Source organism: Aptenodytes forsteri, unplaced genomic scaffold (genome assembly GCF_000699145.1).
Source record: "Aptenodytes forsteri isolate BGI_AS27 unplaced genomic scaffold, ASM69914v1 Scaffold323, whole genome shotgun sequence".
In the NCBI taxonomy this organism is placed as follows: Eukaryota; Metazoa; Chordata; class Aves; order Sphenisciformes; family Spheniscidae; genus Aptenodytes; species Aptenodytes forsteri.
The window spans coordinates 233783-253412 of NW_008795323.1; the positions used below are offsets into that span (position 1 = coordinate 233783).

Consider the following 19630-nt stretch of genomic DNA (forward strand, 5'->3'; position numbering starts at 1 on the left):
GACCATGGCTTTGTCCCCCAACCAGGAGGTAAGTTAGGCAGGATAGAAGTGGCAAACTTTGGGCAAGAGGTGTGTGCCATCTCAGCAGTGCATTCTGGTAGGTGTGCACTTCAGTCTTTCAGACAGGAAAAAAAAACAAGTGGGCTTAGAAGAGTTTGCTGTAGGAGCAGATAACCCTGGTTCCCCACAAGGAGTGTGATGCCAGAAAGTAACCAAACCATAGCATGGAGAATGAGCCAGCTAGTTCCCCAGAAATGAGTACCAAATATCTGGAGTGGAAGAACGCTGTGAAAGTAATTACCAGTAATGTTGCATAGCTCTTCTTCCTGAGAGAGACCAGTTTTCTGGTATACCATGCCTTTATTTCCTCAGAGCTCAAATATTTGATAAGGATTTTGCAGTTAAGTAGATTTAACACTCATAATTGATGGTATTAGAAACAGAATTCTACTGAATTATGCAAAGGTGAGACAGACATGACATGACAATGCAAACTTTTGTTTTCTTCCCATGTGCTGTTAATCAGCCTCAATTATGTTCAGGTCTAGTTTTCTTTTTTCTCCCAGTCCAATAACACAAGGATAAAAGGGATTTAAAATAATGGACTGAAGGAGGAAAGGAAAAGGGAAATACTTAGTGTCGTGTGTAGCCACTTCAGATGTTTTCTGTTGAGCAATGCTGAGTTCATCATGAATTCATTATAACGTATAGTACCTCTGAAGATATGCAAAATTTAGACACTGCTAAAGATAACCATCTTGTGCTTTGAAGGATAATCTAATCATTTATATGAAGTAAAAACGCAGAAAGACTTTTTTCAAAGCTTTTGTAAAGCATTGCATAACTTATTTTGTTCATTGTAGGGTTTTTCCTGGGTTTTGAGTTTTGTTTTGTTGTTCTCCGGAACACAGATGTTGCTAGTTGAAGATATAGAAAGAACTTGGGTGGAAGTCATATTTGTGCTGAAAGGGGTGGAGTGATTATCCTTGACATACCTTATCATGTTGTCAAAGATGTTAAATATAAAAATGCATGCAGCAGAGATGTGGTTAGTTGGTAGTAGGGATGTGGATAGCTGGCAGCAAAGTTGAGCAACTCAGTACATGGATTTTTTTTTTTTTTTTTTTTTACTAAAAATACTGTAACTGTTGCTTTCAGATGAAGCTTGAAGTATTTTAAATTCATATAAAGGGAAATTAAATTTTTAAGGACATTTTTCTGTCATCACAGACTGTGAGACCAATTTTCAAGTATTAGTGACCTTTAAGTGGAAGAATGTGGGTATAGTCTTTGCTTTCAAAAATATGTTGAAGGGTGATTTCTTCTCAGAAAGTCAAGAAGTCAACAATCATGCTCATTTATGTTCAGTAATAAAAATGATATTCAAAAGCCTTAATTGTGAGAACTCTTACTTAAAGAAAAGAAAAATTAAGAATAGTGAATGTAAGAAGAATGACAGCATACCTAGGTATTAGAATAAAAAAAGTATGTTCTCTGTTTTGAAGTCAGTTTTCTAAAATCTGGCGAGTAATAGAAATGAACTCGAGTGTTGATATAAAATTGAAAATAAACCTGAGAACAGTTTATTTCCTGTCATAATTCCCGTTGTTCTGTGGACTTACCTCGCTGAGAAGAGTAATTGTTTTCTTCTGATTTTTCTCTTCTGTTTTGCTTCTTGCACTAGTATTTTATTTTGTTCCTAGGATTTGAAAGAGAAGTAGGAATAACCAAATGGTCTGATAGTACTGTATATCATTCACAAGCTGAGAAAAACTGTAGTGTTACTTCTTTAAAATTGCTGCTAAAATAACCCAGTGGGATTCCATATTCATCTTGTCTCGGTGGTTCTAAATAAGTTGCTCACTTCACAGAACTGAATTTGTCAAGTGTTACGTGAAGTTTGCACATTTTCAATATAGATAAATACTATTTAACATGTAAAAAAGAGCATATTTAACTGTCAGCCAGGAAAATTCAATTTTGAATTTTGCAGTTAAACTTGGTTATTTGTTTCTTCCAAATCACAAGAGTAAAGATTTGCAGGCCATCGTCTGTCCCCAGTTACGCATCTGGAATGCTATTGATGGCTCACAGACCATGTGGTGTTACCCAGATTAGGTCCTGAAGCTGTGATGTATTTGGCTCATCTGCTGTTGATAAATTTGACTTGTTTGATTATACCTGCCTTGATTTTATACCACAGACTGAAAAAAATAGTAATTCCATTGTTTTCATGTTATTAACTAAATGTAACTTCGAATATACATACAGAGTTCATCTATTGAACAAAGATGATGAGAATCAAGAATTACTTCAGTCCTTCGCTTCCCTGTGTCTGAAGGCTGTTCTTTGTTGTTCATATGGGTGTGTTAGAAGATCTAATATGCTCCAGAAATGGGTGTCTGGGCAGTAATGCTGTAGCATTATTAGATGAAAGGAGTTACCCATTCATTGTTGACCTTGTTAAGATTATTCCTTGAGGTCTAGTTGTTACACCAGAAAAGAAATTTCCCATGGTTGAAGGAGAATATTTCTATGTGTATTGCTGTTTCCTCACTTTATCCTTAGCTTAGAAACCGAAGTGCAGTCAGCTTTTCACTGTGCAGAGTATTGGCAGTCTGGGATAGCCTGGCTCTTGGCAAAACCCAGATAATACGGTACCGTGGCATTCATTGGGCAGTGCTCTACAGGGATATTTCAGTGGCGCTTTACAGATTCAGCTTGACTTCATTGAGGTTTATTACCTTCAGCCAAGAGAAAATCGTGATTAGTTCTGCATAGAGCTACTCAGGAATCTATTAATTTCCCTTCTCAGCACTCCCTGGAGCTTATTAGCCACAGCTCAGTGCCAGACCCCATCTACCTCTGCATTTGAGCAGCAGTGTGTCTAGCACAGTAATTTAGACAGCTAGGAAGGATGGCGTGGAGCGCTTGAGGGGCTCTGCAGGAGTCAGCTCACCCTGGTGGGGCTAGAGCTAATGAACACCGTTTGAACTGAGGCTGATTCAGTGTAGGACTATTAGATTATCTCTGCATCCTACTCTCCTCAGTCTCCCTGGTATTAGGAACATAATGCTGATACACCTGAGTTGCCCCTGCATGGATCTGCCTTGGGTCCAGAGGGCTTACTAGCTCAGGCACTGTGCTTCGTGAAAATAGATAGCCTGTTTCCAGACTCGAGCTTGCCCTCAGATGCAGTGCTCCTTAGTGACGGATCTAAATTGTGTCTGTATAGTGTGCCTGTACCCACAGCCTGAGGAGTCTGGTAGTATGCCCTGTGAACCTGGATAAGCTACAGATAATTGAGAGCTGTGAATGTATTTACAGCTAGATCTTTGCAAATGTCATCAGGTACTCTGAAAAAAATCTTCAATTTTCAGTCGCAGAATTGCCCACTTCTTAAACTAAAATATAATATGGTATTATTGACCACAAGAATTTAGTTTTCAGAGACAAGAGGGTGTTGGAAGGGTAAGGAAAGACAAAGATAAAATGGGGTGAATTATTTGAAAAGAAAGGCAGCTTCAAGAATGTTAAACAAAAGTGTGTTTTATAGACTAGTATTAAATGATCACCTTCTGTAGGTGAACTGTCTGCTCAAGTAGATTGTATCGCTTGTGGCTGAAGGTGATGCGCAAGAGAAGATATTAATATGTAGCTAAGTCCTCTAGCAATAGTCAAAGTCTGAATTATTAAGAACAATTCTGCGTTACTGCCAAGAATTTAAAAGCTGAATAAGAACACAGGAGCTTGTTTTGAACACTGTTCAAGTGAGAATTCTGTTACTGGTGTTAGATGTGATTTTGTTTGCAGCAGTAGGAATATCATGCTTTTGTTACAGTATCCTGTGATGCTTACATATTCCTTTCAACTTATTTATCTACACTTCTTGTAAATTTCAAACATTGTTCACAAATTCTTACAGGAAAAGTAGTGGAAATAAGGTGTCTGCTGTGACTCAAAGATGATTGCTGTGACTCAAAATTTCATTGAAATGCCTCCTAAGAATTGCCTTTACTCTTATTTTTCAGGGCTTTGGCTCTTAATAAATGGTACCTTGTTCTTAGCACAGATCTTTTAAGTAGAAGAGAATTAACGTCTTATAGTTAATCTCAGCACTTACAAACGAGCTTCTTACATGTAGAATGACAGAATTTTGCTTTGTGATGATGTGCAGTGTTTATAGTGTCAGGAAGGCCAACTGTGATGAGCAGCTTCTTGCAGCGTGCATTGTATGCATAAATAATTGAGTTTACAATCCTAGATGTTGACAAATGATAAATGGTCATAACCAGGCAGCTGAAGTACTGTAAAAGTAATATGATGAGCTTTTATCTGAATTGCAAATAGGTGAATGTTTTGCATTTTTCTTAAGTTAACCAGTGTGTTGAGGAATGGGTGTGGCTGGTTTGGAGGAGTCAGATCTTGCTAAAATGAATAAATGAAAGTTGATGCTTTCTGTCAGAGGAAAAATGTTAAAGGAAATCACTTACCAGTTAATAGAACTCTCCTGGTGGTATACAGCTTCCTAAAACTTTAGAGGCAAATGACAGTGGAGAACTTGGTATTTTTCTGTATCCTTCAGTCTCCCAAATGATGATTACAGTAGAAGCATTTCTCTTCTACTACCTCAAATGAGTTTTCTTTAGACATAACAGGTGTGCTGTGATACTGGGGACACACACACGACATATTGCTGTTGGATGTGTAAGATATTATGAATGTAATTTCTACTTAGACATTTCATTTTTTAATTTAAATTTCATAGTGGAACATGTTGGAATAGATTCTTAAACCTCAGTGATTAAGTGTGGGTTTTGTTTTTGAAATAAATCCCACTACACAGATTATTCTTGGTGAACATGTTTCTGCTGACTTTGAAACGTCTTCCTGGAATGTGTTCTTTTTTGGTTTGCTTTTTAACGAAGCTTAGTGAAAATTTTCAAAGAATTACCTTTTGTCTTTTGGCATTCAGTTGCAATTTTCTTTAATGAATGTTTTGGAGTAATAGCATCTTCCAAAATATGCTACTGATGGGTACTTTTTCTTGTAATGTTGAAGTTAAAGACAGCAACTTGCTACAGTGTTTAGTCATTTGGGATCAGTCCAGCCACTTTTCTTGATGTGTAGCCATCTGTATAATACTGTTCACACTGTGCAATTCTGTATCCCTTTTAGCCAGATATTCGTTAGCCAGATTTTTGTTAGCTGTCCCTTCTTTTTCCGCAAAGTCCTCTCCATCCCCCTTTTTCCATGCAGAGGAAACTGATGTGTTTTGTATTAGGGCAGAAATTCTTCTGTGCCTTTTCCTTGTTCACAGGGTTGACAAACTGTAGTGTTTATATTCACAGAAGCAACTTGGTGTGTAGTGGAAAACTTTGAATGATCTTACGTCTGAAACATTAAGCTGATATCTAATCTCACTGATTAAAGACAAGAGTTCATGAATTAACATAGAAAAAAAATAAAAGCACTTTATTGCGGTTACAGTGCCATTGAAATTACTTGTGTGAGACTAGTTTACAGAAATATGGGTAATATTTGGTTGTAATTGGGGAAAAATACATGTAGTTCCTTGATGTCATTTTCACCATTTGCCTTCAGACAACCAGGTAACTTAATGCAATCTTCAGCTTGCAGATGACTTTTTCATTGATATTTGTGGTGTTGTAGGTTCAGGTACTACAAAAAGAACTTGCAGCATCCACTTCTGAAGATACTCATCCATACAAAGAAGAGCTGGAAACAGCCTTGGAACAGTGTTTTTATTGTTTATATGGTTTCCCTAGCAAAAAAAGCAAAGCAAGGTACCTAGAAGAACATTCAGTACAGCAGGTAAGATATGTATTATTTAGTATCAGTGGAATATCCTGAAGTCATGAAAGATACACCCTTATTTGGTTTTAATGCACCTTCATATATTTTGGAGAAAGATTTTATTTCCTTGTAAAATTTATGTATTTTACATGTTGTAGAAAATAAACTCATTTAAAAAAACATGGAAGCCTTTATGAATATAGAAGGTCAGCTATTTGAAATGAAATGCTAGTATAATCTTATTCACAGTAGTCTGCCATTTTGAAGCATTGACAAATTGATTTTATTGAGCCATGACTTTTCTGTTTTCAACAGAGAAGAAGTTCGAGTTTGAGGAAAATTAGGAAAAAAGGCAGCTTGAGAGAAGAAAACTTTAGCAGCCAACCTTGCAGTTTATGAATTTGAAAAATGTCACTGTTAAAAATTATGCAAGTAAATTACATTATAGCTTATTTTGAAATCTATGATGGTAAATATCTGGTAGCCATTTGTGAGAAATGTGTGAAATTCAGTTGAGTTTGGGAGAACAACAACTACAGAGTGCCTTGGGAAGAGGGTTGCAGTATTAAGGAAGGGACAGAAAAAGCAGGTCAGCAATCCTCTGCCTTGAAATATCACTGATTTTGTTCAAAAACCTGAGATGATTTTTGCATTTACCAAATGCAAGTGATCATAGAATTATAAATGAAAAACAGTTTCATACAAGCAAAACAATTGTCTGGCTCCTTTGAACAGACCTTTTTTAAATACACAAATACTGTTATGTTATTACTCATTGAATATTTGTGAATTCTGTGTCTTAAACTTACCTGTTAGAAAATTAAGATAATGAGAAAATGGGAATAACTAAGAAAAAGGGAAGTATAAGGAGATTACCCTCTGCCCCCCCCCAAAAAAAAAATCTGTTCCATTTGGGCAGTTCTGGATGAAAAAGTTCTTATTGAAATCATTGACAAATTGATTTTTAGTAATGCAACTTCCCTGTTTTCAGTACAGAAGCAAAATTGACTGTAAGGAATAAGATGAACAATAAAAGGAGAAAAACTTATTCCAGCAGAAGAGAACTGTAAATTTTTTTTTTCACTGTTTTCAAGAAAGAAAAGTGAAGAGAAAATGAGGAATAAATACTGAAAGTACCTTTCTGCAGAGCATTTGAAGATTTTTTGAGTCTCAGAATTTTGTCTGATTCCCATTTCATTTATTCTTCTTACTTGTGTTTGAAATTGAAGGTGTAGAGCTTTTCTCCTCCGTTTCTTACCCACGATCTCAGTGTCGCTCAGGATGCTTGCAATTGATTGTTGCTTATAAACAACTTTTCTGAGCAACTCTTCTAAGCAAGTAGAATGACTTTATTTTTCAGTGACATACACTAAGTTACAGCCCAATACCTTAGTCTTTTAAATCAGTGAGCGGTATGCTATATTTGTGAACAGCATAAATTAATGGCACCTTTAGTTGTTCTGTTCTTGGGAGGTTTAATTTGTTTCCTGCTAGAGTAAATGTGTATATTCTTATGAACTAGAAAAGCCGTAGAAACTCATCATTAGTAGACTTCTGAATTTTGGAATTTGACGTAATTTTTTTCCTCTCTCATCTACCTCCCACTTCAGGTTGATTTAACATGGGAAGATGCTTTGTTCATGTTTGAATATTTTAAGCCTAAAACTCTTCCGGAATTTGATAGTTACAAAACCAGTACTGTGTCTGCCGATTTGGCCAACCTTTTGAAGAAGACTGCTACAATTGTTCCTCGAACAGACAAGCCTATGCTGAGCCTAGATACTGTATCTGCCTATATTGAAGGAACATGCAGCAAGGTATAATTAATTGCTTTAAAAAAAAATGAAAGGAGTAAAAATTATTGTTGTTATTTTTATGTTGACTTTGAGATAGTTAGGGGAATGATTTATTCCATGATGTTGGATTTCCTCAGGCAGTTGCATTTAAATGAAGTAAGAATGACACCACCAAAGCTTTTAGTCTTGGAATGGCAAGATGTAATATTGGTTAATATGGAGTCAGTATGAGATGTTCATTAGTGTTTGTAAGTGCTCTGTATCTGTGGAATGCTTTCACTGTTTTCATATTCAATACCTTCATATTTTGTGATGAAAAGGCTACTTTCACTACAAGGAAGAAGCAAGTGTGCAGCTCATTTAATATGAACACTTTATTTAATATGAACCTTTACTTTTTTTTTATTTTCAGGCACCATCTCTCCCGGATGGTGCAGACTATTCTCCACCAGTGGTGACTGAGTTGTATTACCTTCTGGCAGACTATCATTTCAAGAATAAAGAACAGTCTAAGGCCATTAAATTTTACATGCACGACATTTGTATTTGTCCAAACAGGTCAGTATTATTGAATCCTGCTGCACATCATTCGTTCTTCTCACTTCTTCCAGTACTGAAAAGGAGACAACAAAAGATACTTATTTTGGTTTCAGGAGTTTAAAAAAAAACAACAAAAAACCCAAACTAAAAAACCTGCCTGCAATCCATTATCATAGGTAACCATTACCATAGGTGGTCAAACAAAACAAAAACCAAAACCTAGTGTTAAATATTTGATTGTTTTGAAATTAAAACAAAAAATGAAAGGGGGTGGGGCTAAATTAAAATCAAGAATAAGTGGGAAGGGCAAGGACCAAATCAATATTTCTCTTTTGCACCTTTTATTCTTTGTTTTGGTATGTTCACACATGACAAGGAATGAAAAAATGTCACTGTTTCATAGCATTGGCTATAGCACAAATAGCATTCTTTAGTGGATTAACTGTTTAGGCTGACCTCTTTCTAAAATTATTGACCTTGCTGCTAGAAAGCTACTCAGAGAATACAAGCTCAAGTAAAGTATTTAAGTGATATTTAAACTAAACCACTTTGTTTCTTGATAATTTACAACTTATTGAAATACCACCAAGATTTAAGCGCTCTCATCTTAAAAATAAAGCATGTTTTGAATAAGTCTTCTAAAATGAAATTAAATAATCTTTAAATTTACTGATTAATTATAGGGTTTGCATATTAGATGATAGTTACCATTTTAATTCTCCTTGAAGTTGATAAATCAGAGTCAGTAACAAATACCCTAGTTTGATAGACTTGAGACAAGAAAACTATTTCTAAATCTAGTCACATAACAGAGACAAAAGGGAAGGTGAGGAAGGCACAGATCAATTTTACATGTGAAATCTACAGAGGAAATAGCTGTAGTTTAATGCTATTGAATCGTCTAGTCTGGGAACTGTGATTAGCAGATTGCTAAAACTTTTGTTTGAAGCCTGATAAAGAAATTACCAAAAAACCACCCCATTTTTCTGTAGTTTTGATACTTTAAAACCTAAACTCATAAATAAATGACAGTGGAATGCATTTTTACTTTAATGTGTGACATTTTGTTGCTCAGAAGATGCTTTATGTGATAGCATAGCATTTTTACCCCAGTCATATGAGATGTTACTTTTTCAGATGTCTGTATTACAGTTTCCCTTCCATTCCCCTCAGGAATCTGGCTATTGAGGTCACTTGACCCAGAAATGGGTTTTCAATTGAAATCAGCAAGAAATTACAAGCAAGAATGTGAGAACATTATGATTATTCCTTTGGTGTTAGAATCATGATAAAATTGAAAAATTCCAGAGTCGTTGACCCCAGATGTTAATGTGAGATTATGGAATATGGAAACTACTCTTCAGACTGTATTGTCAATGATCTAATAAACACAGGACTAGATGCTTAACAGTCCCCTCCATAAGCAATCTATTGTTCATCAGAATTTTCCAACATGAACGCATTTTGGTTTTAGTGACTTTTATGTTGGAAAATGATTAATGATAAAGACCATTCATAGTTCAGTCCAACAATACAAAATGTCATAATGGCTGTCTGCTGGCCTACAGAAATAAAGGGTGACAATGTTTGGACAGGACAGCATGGTTACTGAGAAAAGAAATCAATGGGAGTGCTGCCACTAGAAGTATAGATATCCTATTTTTGCATGGCAAATAGACCTTGTTGTTTCTTCTGGTTTTCATATGTGACAATTACTGGGGACAGTGCTTTATTAGGAAACCATTTTTAATAAAATCAGTATGATTTAGGCTGTACAGCCTCTGTTCCACTATGAGGGGAGGAGGAGATGCAGAAATCTGTTTTCAGAGAGCATATGTTGAAAGGATGGGAAAGTTGCGGATGTAACAAAATGGATCTTGTCTATGCCCTTCAGTGTAATGTTTAGGGGGGGAAATTGTTCATGTGTTATGTCCTTGCTTGCATAGGTTTGATTCATGGGCTGGCATGGCTCTGGCTCGAGCAAGTCGTATTCAGGACAAGTTGAACTCTAATGAATTGAAAAGTGATGGCCCAATCTGGAAACACTCTACTCCTGTCTTGAATTGCTTCAAGCGAGCCCTAGAGATTGACAGCTCTAATCTCTCCTTATGGATAGAATACGGCACCATTTCCTATGCCCTACATTCTTTTGCATCCCGACAACTTAAGCAGTGGAAATCAGAACTCCCCCCTGAAGTTGTGCAGCAGGTGGGATCTAGCTGAGAGCAGTATGAAATTTTAAATATTTTAAATGATCTTTTCTAACGCAATAACTTTTTAAATTAAATATTTATGTGCTGTATACCACATATTAGGCTGTATGGTTACTTAGTAATATTGAAAATTCTAATATTCATGCATATAAGCTGCTGGTGTTGAGCAGTAAAGGGTTTTTTTCTTTCTTTTTCCTGTGTAAAATTAGTTTGAGCCTGATCTTTGAATTATCTTTCAAAGGTGACACAAAATTATTGTAACCTTCTGGAAAGGGGAATTATATTTACCTTACCTTTCTGTAAATGTCATACAATGTTTCCAGGAAAAGGTGAAATGTATACATATTTAGATAGTGAAAAGATCAGGAATTACTCTGATATCTGTGTCTGTATGTCATCTCTTGTATCTAAAGATATCCTCCTGCTTTTCTATGTTTTTCGTCTATTTACTTAAACAAAAGATCAAAATGAGGTGATTGATAGAATTTTCATAGAAAAAGTTGTTAGAAATTCATTGGCTCTTCATGCATGATGATGATGAAAAAGTTAGAGTTATTATGAAGTTTATTGCTAAGCCAAAATGAGCAATTCTAAATACTCTCTGAAAGTGATCAGAGGGGAAATGTTTTGTATGTCTTTTTGGACAAGTAAACTTTATTTCTAATTTAACTGTTCTGACTTACAAATATTATGTAGTCCACAACTGGAAGCAGAATGAAAAAAAGAAGTGCTGCTCCTGAGCGTCTGCTGTAATTTGTAAAAACTTTTAGTGTTTGAACTATAGAGAACAGTTTTGGGAACATCCTTTGTTTCCAGGAGAACATATTTACAGCAAGGTGATGGGTCTTGCATCTGAGCTGCCTATATAACTGTATTAACATTGCACTTCCCATAGACACTTACACAGCATTTGACCCTCTAAGAAGAAGGACGATGTAAGCATGCATATTAAAGGAGAACAAAGGGTTTATTAACTTGTATGTTTGAAATGACAGCTAACAATAGAGTTTTCTTTCTGAGGGTTATTACATCCAAAAGCTCCAAAACTAACTACTCAGAAAATGAAGTTATTACATTTTATGCCTTTGATCTTTCAAAAGTTTGATCTTACTGTCTTGCGGCCTCTTGGCTATGAGGGACTTGCTGAAGAATTCCAGGAATAATACTGGAGTTATTTCGTATTACCAGATAAAAGGTACAATAGAGAGCAGCCATCTTAAGTTGTGGATTAAATCAGAATGTTTATTCAGGACTACTTGAATCTTCCTTTTTTCAAGTGAATATATTAAAATGGCATAATTTACTAAGAAAAGCTCTATTATAATAGAAGATAAATTGGAACAATATATTCTCCTTCCAGGGATATATCTCTTCAGGAATGTGTTTCTCATACATAAAAACCTTATTATTCTCTTCTCCTTAGAAAATATTTAGGAAAGGAAAGGCTATGTTACAGTTCTTGAAGTGCAACAAGTGCTTAGGATACTGTTATAGCCCAACAATTTAAATTTATAAACTTCTTTTTCAAAGACAGAAAATTACATTAATGCATCTTTTGACCTAGTTTTTTATGTGACTTTATTGGCAGCTAACCTTAATTTATGCTGCTGGTTTTAATGTCTTTGGGGGGGGGGGAAGTATTTTTGCCAAATTCAGTTGCCATATTCAGCTCAAAATTAGATGCATTGCAAGCAAGATAAAATAAATTTCTTCACAAATGATAGTGGTCCGTAGTGGCTCTAGCAGACTTTAGTTGCAGAACAAAACAAATAATTTTTTTTCTTTGAAGAGTTAAGATAATTACAGCTCTGAAAAAGTGGTAAAATTACTTTTTGTCGACATGTATATTGGTTTGTTATTTTTCAGATTTATATTTATATGTGTATTCTTACACTTCTGTCTTACTGTTTTGTTCTGGTTATTTGTGTCAGCAGTTACTGGAATGAACAAAAACCTACCCATAAACACATTTTGTGGGCCGTCAGGATGTATTTGATCATTTGGATATGTTCTGTGTCTTTTAGGTTGAAAAAGATTTAAATTATGTACCTTGTTCATGCACTTTTATATGCACGAGTGTATTTTTAGAATTTTTCATCCCGGCCACAGTGAATTCATGTATTCTCAACACTTCATTCGATCACAGATGGAAGAGCGTCGAGACAGTATGTTGGAGACAGCCAAATTGTGTTTTACGTCAGCATCTCGCTGTGAGGGAGATGGTGATGAAGAGGAGTGGCTTATTCACTACATGCTGGGAAAGATTGCAGAGAAGCAGAAACAGCCTCCTGTTGTCTATCTGCTCCATTACAAACAGGCAGGTCATTACTTGCATGAGGAGGCTGCCCGATATCCAAAGAAGATTCACTACCATAATCCACCAGAACTTGCCATGGAAGCATTGGAGGTAAAAGAGTTAAATACTTAGGCTTGAAAATAGTTATTAGTTCATATTATTAGGCATATGTACATGGTGCTCTGCATCTGGGAACATTTACAAGACTAACTTGGAGAACAAAATGGAGCCTGTTATCCAGGCTGGTTTTGTTTTAAAGACAGTTTATGTATACAGTCTCAGTATTGGACAGACAGGCAGAAATTCCACTTCTGGATTTTGCTGCACACAGTTCATTAGTCAGTTTTTATCGAAATTAAACGTGGATAGGTTTCACAAGCATCTCATACCTATGAAAGCATAAGTTCATGCATGAGTTGGAATAGTAGTCATAACACCTTTGCTTTCACTGTGTTGTCTGGTAAAAATAGTGGATCTAGAACATACCCAGTGGTGACTTGCTTCCAAGGAGACCAGGTCTGCTTTCATTGCTGTATTCCATAGGTTGCAGTTATAAATTTTTTACAGTGTTCAGATCTTGTAATTTACAAGCAACTTTCAAAGGCAGGAAAAGTCCTATTCACGTAAGTTTAGGTAACAGATGACTGTCTTTTACTAACTCCTGCAGTTTCTACAGAGAAGAGACTAATTGTAATAGGTTGCAGAGCTATAAATTCTCTACTGACCAAAACGGTGTTTCCTAGGTATACTTTCGACTTCATGCTTCTATTTTGAAACTTGTGGGGAAACCAGACTCTGGAGTTGATGCAGAGATACTAGTTAGTTTCATGAAAGAAGCTTCTGAGGGACCATTTGCCAGGGGTGAGGAGAAGAACACCCCAAAGGTTGCAGAAAAGTGAGTGCTAATTTCCAGGAGTGTCCTCTGAAAGCATACTTATAAACTACTGTATAATAAACTATTAAAATGAAGCTGAATGAAATATAAAAAACCCAAAGTGATTAGACTTAATACTAATGTTTGCAGTTTTCAGGTATCATAAGCATAAGATTATACACTACTCTGAGATCTTCTCAGTAATTGGCACGGTGTAGATGGAAAGGGAACAAAATACAACAATTTTGATCTTGTGATCCACTTTGAAGCCACTGTTTTTATTTATTAATTTTTTTTATCAACTGTTAACAAATGCAAAAGCAAATGGCCTTTATTTTAAAGGATAAGAGACTTCAGTCCTCATAATTTGTCTCATTAACAACTACAAAATAAAGGATGTTTTACTATTGACCAGCGACAAGGGAGGAATATAACCTGTACTAAAAATCCATCATTTAGAATTTGTTAGTAAGATTTGATTACTGTATTGGAAATGTCATAAGAACATGTAGTCTCCTTTTGTTATTTGTATATGTTAGTATACATAGTATACTAGTATGTTAACGCTCTGGTTTTTTCTTGCCCCTCCCAGGGAAAAAGCTTGCATGATTGATGAAGACTCTCACTCTTCAGCCGGAACAGTGCCGGGCCCTGGGACTTCCCTCCCCTCATCCTCCGGTCCAGGTCTGACATCCCCACCTTACACAGCCACTCCAGTTGACCACGATTACGTCAAATGTAAAAAACCCCGTCAGCAGGCAACGCCGGACGGTACAGTCCCTGTTCTCAATACTGGCAGCACAGGGAGGTGCTCTAATCATGGGGGGTTTGACCAGGAATGATCAAACTGCTCATTTCCAGGAGGGTGATGGGTCTGTGGTAACACGGGCAATATTGAAGCTCATTACCTTTATAAATTCAGTGCTTTAAATAGAGTCAATGTACAGTCAGAGCTTTAAATAAAAAATTCAAAGTTGTCACCTGCCACCATTGGCACCTGTCACTTAGTCAAAATGGGAATGTCAATAGGAGGAGTATGTAGCTGACTGAATTTTCAGTGTGGTGGTTTTGGGTTGTTTTTTTTTAATTTTTTTTCTCCAGAGCTAAATGTCTGTCTGAGCTTATTAGGAAAGATGTGGGTCCAGTCTTCAGAAGACTGGACACTGATTCAGTGCCTGTGTGAAATGACCAGGTGAAAATTTGAACTGTGACTGAAACAAGAAAAATTGTTAAAAAGGCAAAACAAAACAGTATTATCCTTTTTTGAAGGAGGCAGGTGGCAACTATTTTGAATATATTGTGTATCAGCACGAAGTGATTTGCATGACAGTCCAGTAGACTTCATCTTTCAATTTTTCTTTATCATTTACAATGACTGGTTAGCAGCTCATCTCTATAGAATATAAAGTGATATAATAAATAATTGGCTTATAAATGCAGGAGGTAGGGTGGTATCACAGTGTTATTGAAGATTTTGCAATATACATATATAGTAGAAATTAAGTTACTATTTAAGTAACCTGACATTATTATTTGACTAGGAATTTTATTCTGATTCTACTTTTCTGGCCATTTGTTTATCCACCTGGATCTATGAGTGTCAGCACTCAAGGAGGAGTAAAGTATCTGCAATGTTTACCTTAGTGTTGGTACAATGTGGCAGACCCCACAGAAATGCTCTGCTTGATATGATTATATTTCTGGAGGGTGGGCTGCTTCCTATTGTCATTTTCTGAGGAACAGTAATTTGTAAGTAACTTTGTTGACACAAATGTTCATGTGCCTGGAAACTCTGCAAGGTGAATTTATTCCTTTTCCCCAACAAATAATTCTTGGTGAAACTGACAGAAGATCCTTCATCTCTCTCACTAAATTGAATAGAGAAATGTTCATTTTATCCATGCTTACATTTGAATAAGGAGTAATTCATTGGACTGTTTTGATATCGTATGTAGTGTGTTAGTGTGAATGGGTTATATAGTGATCAGGCTCTTACGTTAGCCTTTTGATGTCTTTTGACACAGCAAACACAGAAGGGAGCAAGTATTTAAATATTTCCTAAACAATATTCCCTGTGAGAAGCAGTTCTGCCTAAGACTACATCTGCTTAGGTCCTCAAGACTGTTGAAATGTTCCCAGGAGATGCATAGGTTAGATAAATATTCCAATATGTGTCGTTAGTACATTCACTCAAAGAAAGATATTATGGACTGTGCCATGCTAATTGCCCGATGGGAGCAAAGTTGGCTGCTTAGCAAAGCCTGAAGGTGCAAGCTGAGGAATGTCTACCTCTGCTAGGGCTGAAGTAACAGTTCTTGGGTCTGCTAGCTTAGTGTAGCTAGGGCTAAGCTTCGCTGCTGTCACAAAACGTCAGCTGCTGAAAGAAGCAGAGTTAGGGTGATCTTTAGGATGGCTGTGTGTAACTATGACAAGTAGAATTGCATCATTCACAATGTTTTGTAAGTTGCTGGCACAACTCAACTCTGGATACAGCATACTGAAGAGCCCCAGGAAACTGAAATATTTGCCTTGGGGCTGTTACAGATGGAAGGAGAGCTAACAGGCTGAGCAATGCTCAGAAGTCTTCCACTTTTATATTATTACATATACTGTGCTCCTCCCCATGCATTTGCATTTTACTTGTATTAAGATACATACTTTTGAAGTAAAATGCTCTTGACATCTTGCACGTAGTCATGTCACTGAAGAAAACTGGTGCCTGCATTTCCATTGTACCATTCCTAAAAATAGCAAGAAAATATCCATCATTTTGACTACTCTTTAGATTTATTTTTTTTCCGTTCTGACAGCAAACAAAACTGTCTATATTGTTGTTCCCAGAATGAATAATTTGGCCTAAATTCAGCCTAGATATTTATTCTTTCTGAGGCCTGACAGTACTCTTATTTACTCTTACTCTTGTATGATATTGTTGATAATATATGACATAAACAAAATAAGAGCATTAAAAAGAGTCTTACCTACAAAGTTCCCTTCATATGTTACCACAAGCAAACATACTAGTTGGGATCCCTGTCATTGCTGACCTGTGAGACCTCTTTTGACCATTTTTGGGTGCTACGCTTCAAGAAAACATGACCTGTGAGGAAAAAGAGAAGGAATTGAGATGGTTCATCTAGGGATGAGAAGTCTAAGGGGAGACATGACAGCAGTGTAACCTAAATAATGCTGAAGGCTAACAAAGAGTTAGAGGCAAAAAAACAGGATTTTCATGTCCATGGGAGACAGAACAGAAGGTATTAGAGTTAAACTGCATTTTCAAACTGGACCTTAGAAAATACTGTTAGAGTAGTATTAGGAAATACTATTTAGCAAAAAAAAAGTGAAACACTATAATATGTTCCTGGGGATAGTATAACACTGCAACACTTCAGCACTGGAAGACTTTAAAAAGTGGTGATACAGCCATCTGCCAGGAATGACGGAGATGTAATTTATCCTCATGGAGAAAGGAATGGACTAGACGAACTCTTGCGGTTCCTTCTGAGCCCTATTTTTTCTATGAAGTTTATGTTGTTTGTGGGGTTTTTGGTTTGTTGTTTTGTTTTCTTTTAACAAGATATCCAACAATGTGCCTTCTAGTGCAGCAAATTACCTCATTACAAGCAGGAGAAAATTACTGTACAGACAAGACGTCTTTTCTTGAAAATATTGGGACTCTGATCTTCAAGCATTCATCTGTAGATAGGTACAGTTGTGAGGGCAAACTTATTTCAGATACATTGTATTTAAATGTGTCATTATAGTTTTGCTGGTGGAAAAAGAAGACCAGGATATGCAGAAATCACTGTTAAAGTTGAGAGCATTGAAAAGCTTTATATCCAGTGAATGCTGGTGATAACTAGCTTAAGTCATATATTTAATGGAAATGGGAGAAAGGAACCAGTAAATACAGCTTGTAAAGGAACTAAACTTCTTTTTCCTTGTGGCAGCTGCTAGCATATATCTCCTTCAAGGAGACAGAAGTGTTACTGAGTGGCAGCTGTTATTTGCTGGCTGACTAGCTGCTGTCATGTGTGTAAAATAGGCAGCTTCCTTTCTCTTTTCTTGTCCTTCCATGCAGCAACATCTTTTCCTTCCTTCTGTTAATCCTGTCTTTCCTGTCATCGCCCCTGCCTGTTGCTGTTTTATAACCCTCCAAAATGAAAACTTGCATTTGATAGTAGAAGCTTGAAGTTTAGGCTCTTTTTATTTTCCAAGAGCAAAGTAGGAAGCAAGAAAAAACAGGAACTCAGCAGGGACCAAGACTATCATTACCTGGGATGTCACCATATTTACACAGCTAAATGGCCAGTGTTATATACCAAACCAGACATGCTCATTGTCCTCCTTTATACAGGCTGGATGTATGTAGTCATTAAAGACCAATCGCAGCACAGACTTCAAGCAGTTTATATTTACCTAAATTTTGTGCTAAGCATTAAAGTTAGTTCAGAAAGCAGTAAAAGTATTAAAATTAAAAAAAGAAAAATCTGAATGAGAAATCTGTTTCCCAAAAAGTGGACTGGGAGATTGTTGTGAGGTCTTTTTTGCTGTTATACGCCTTTGTTGTGTTGATATTCAATTCCATATTATTGTGGTGGTATGCAGATGATGTATTCAGTATCCATTGCTATTGCACTGTTAAAATGTCGTGTCATTTAAATCTTCATCCATGTCATGTAGTATGTTGTGTGTAGTTAGAGGTAATCGTCCTTTTTTTGTTTGTCTTTGCCTGATTGCTTTTGCAACCAATATTGCCCGTGCTGCCTCTAACCTTTATACAAATCTCTGTTCCCCAGGCATTCTCTTCCTGCTTTTACCTGTCACGGCTTGCTTTTAATAATTGGCAAAACCTGCATGATAAACTCACTGGGAAAGGCTACTCGCTTCATGCTGTGGGAGAAGTCTCACTTCATAGTTCGTTGGTCTGTAATTCTGCAAATGTTACAAAGATGCACAGTTTTTTGTAAACAGGGGTTCTCAACATCCTGATGAGACAAAGGTGATCTCTGAGAAACTTTTTGCGCCAGGTTGTCACTCATGCCAAACTAAATAAGCTTCTAAGATGGAGTGGATATTTCTGTGCATAAAAAGAACGTCCACATTGCATTTTGGAACATTAAAATCTTACCCTTCAAAATTCGCTCTCTCCAGCAGTTTAAAATGAAATCTTTTGGTCTGCAGTACATATCCCTTTCTGGCACATGGTACTGGATGTTCATGGGGACTGCATACTGGACTACATGAATAATGAATCAGATCCAGTTTATTGCAGTTTGCTCCATTTTTACCTTTTCCCAATTTAACCTCTCTCTGATTAGTAAAAGTATCACACTGCCATTTAGTGTGAGATTATGTAAAAAGGATTTGACTAAATAAATGGAACATTGATGAGATACTCTGTTGCTCTGCACTTGAAGACAGAAGAACAGCAATATAGGACTGCAAGTTACCGAAACACATTCAGTGTTCAGTGCAGCCAGACAAAACATAGACTCTCATCTTTGACTCATGTTACAAGAGAACTCCCTTTAAACATTCAGAGGACTTGCTGTCCTCAAGAAATTAATCTGCTCCCATGCAAATCTCTGCAATTCTTTTGTTTTTAATAATGTGCAAGTGCCTTTTGATACAGAGCTGAATGTTGTCTTCTGTTATGAGTGGAATCTGTTTCAAGAATGAGAATTGTGTGATACATGATGTTTCTGACTACAGACCAATAAAGAAAAATATTCATACATACAAGCAAAGAGAACAGGGGAGATAAGGTGCCAGGCAGGACAAAGAGGGTCTGCACATACACAGCCTGTGAACAACCCACCTTTATTGCATGAGACAAGATTTTTTTTTTTAATAATATATAGTTAATTATTCATAAGCTCTGAACTGTGCAGCAGGATTTTTCTTTACTGTAAATTGAGTTAGCATATGTATATAGCTCTTTAGAAAAGCTTTCTGTGCCACTCGTTTCTGATTTTTGACTTGTAGCTGATTGTTTATCACATTCCAGATACCTTCTTGTAATAACTGGGCATACATTTTCCTTCAGATATTTAAGACAGAAAAGGATACTATTCAGAAAAAGTGAGTT

General features: G+C 36.4%; 1 protein-coding gene across 1 annotated transcript in view; it reads left to right on the plus strand.

Moving 5' to 3' along the window:
* Positions 1–19630, plus strand: part of CABIN1 (calcineurin binding protein 1) — a 118164-nt gene that overhangs the window by 19562 nt on the left and 78972 nt on the right. Inside the window, exons 20-26 of the mRNA XM_009279975.2 lie at positions 5674–5835; positions 7428–7634; positions 8026–8171; positions 10100–10361; positions 12513–12773; positions 13406–13557; positions 14129–14307. Coding sequence (XP_009278250.1) covers positions 5674–5835; positions 7428–7634; positions 8026–8171; positions 10100–10361; positions 12513–12773; positions 13406–13557; positions 14129–14307 — 1369 coding nt within the window. The remainder of the gene's footprint in view (positions 1–5673; positions 5836–7427; positions 7635–8025; positions 8172–10099; positions 10362–12512; positions 12774–13405; positions 13558–14128; positions 14308–19630) is intronic.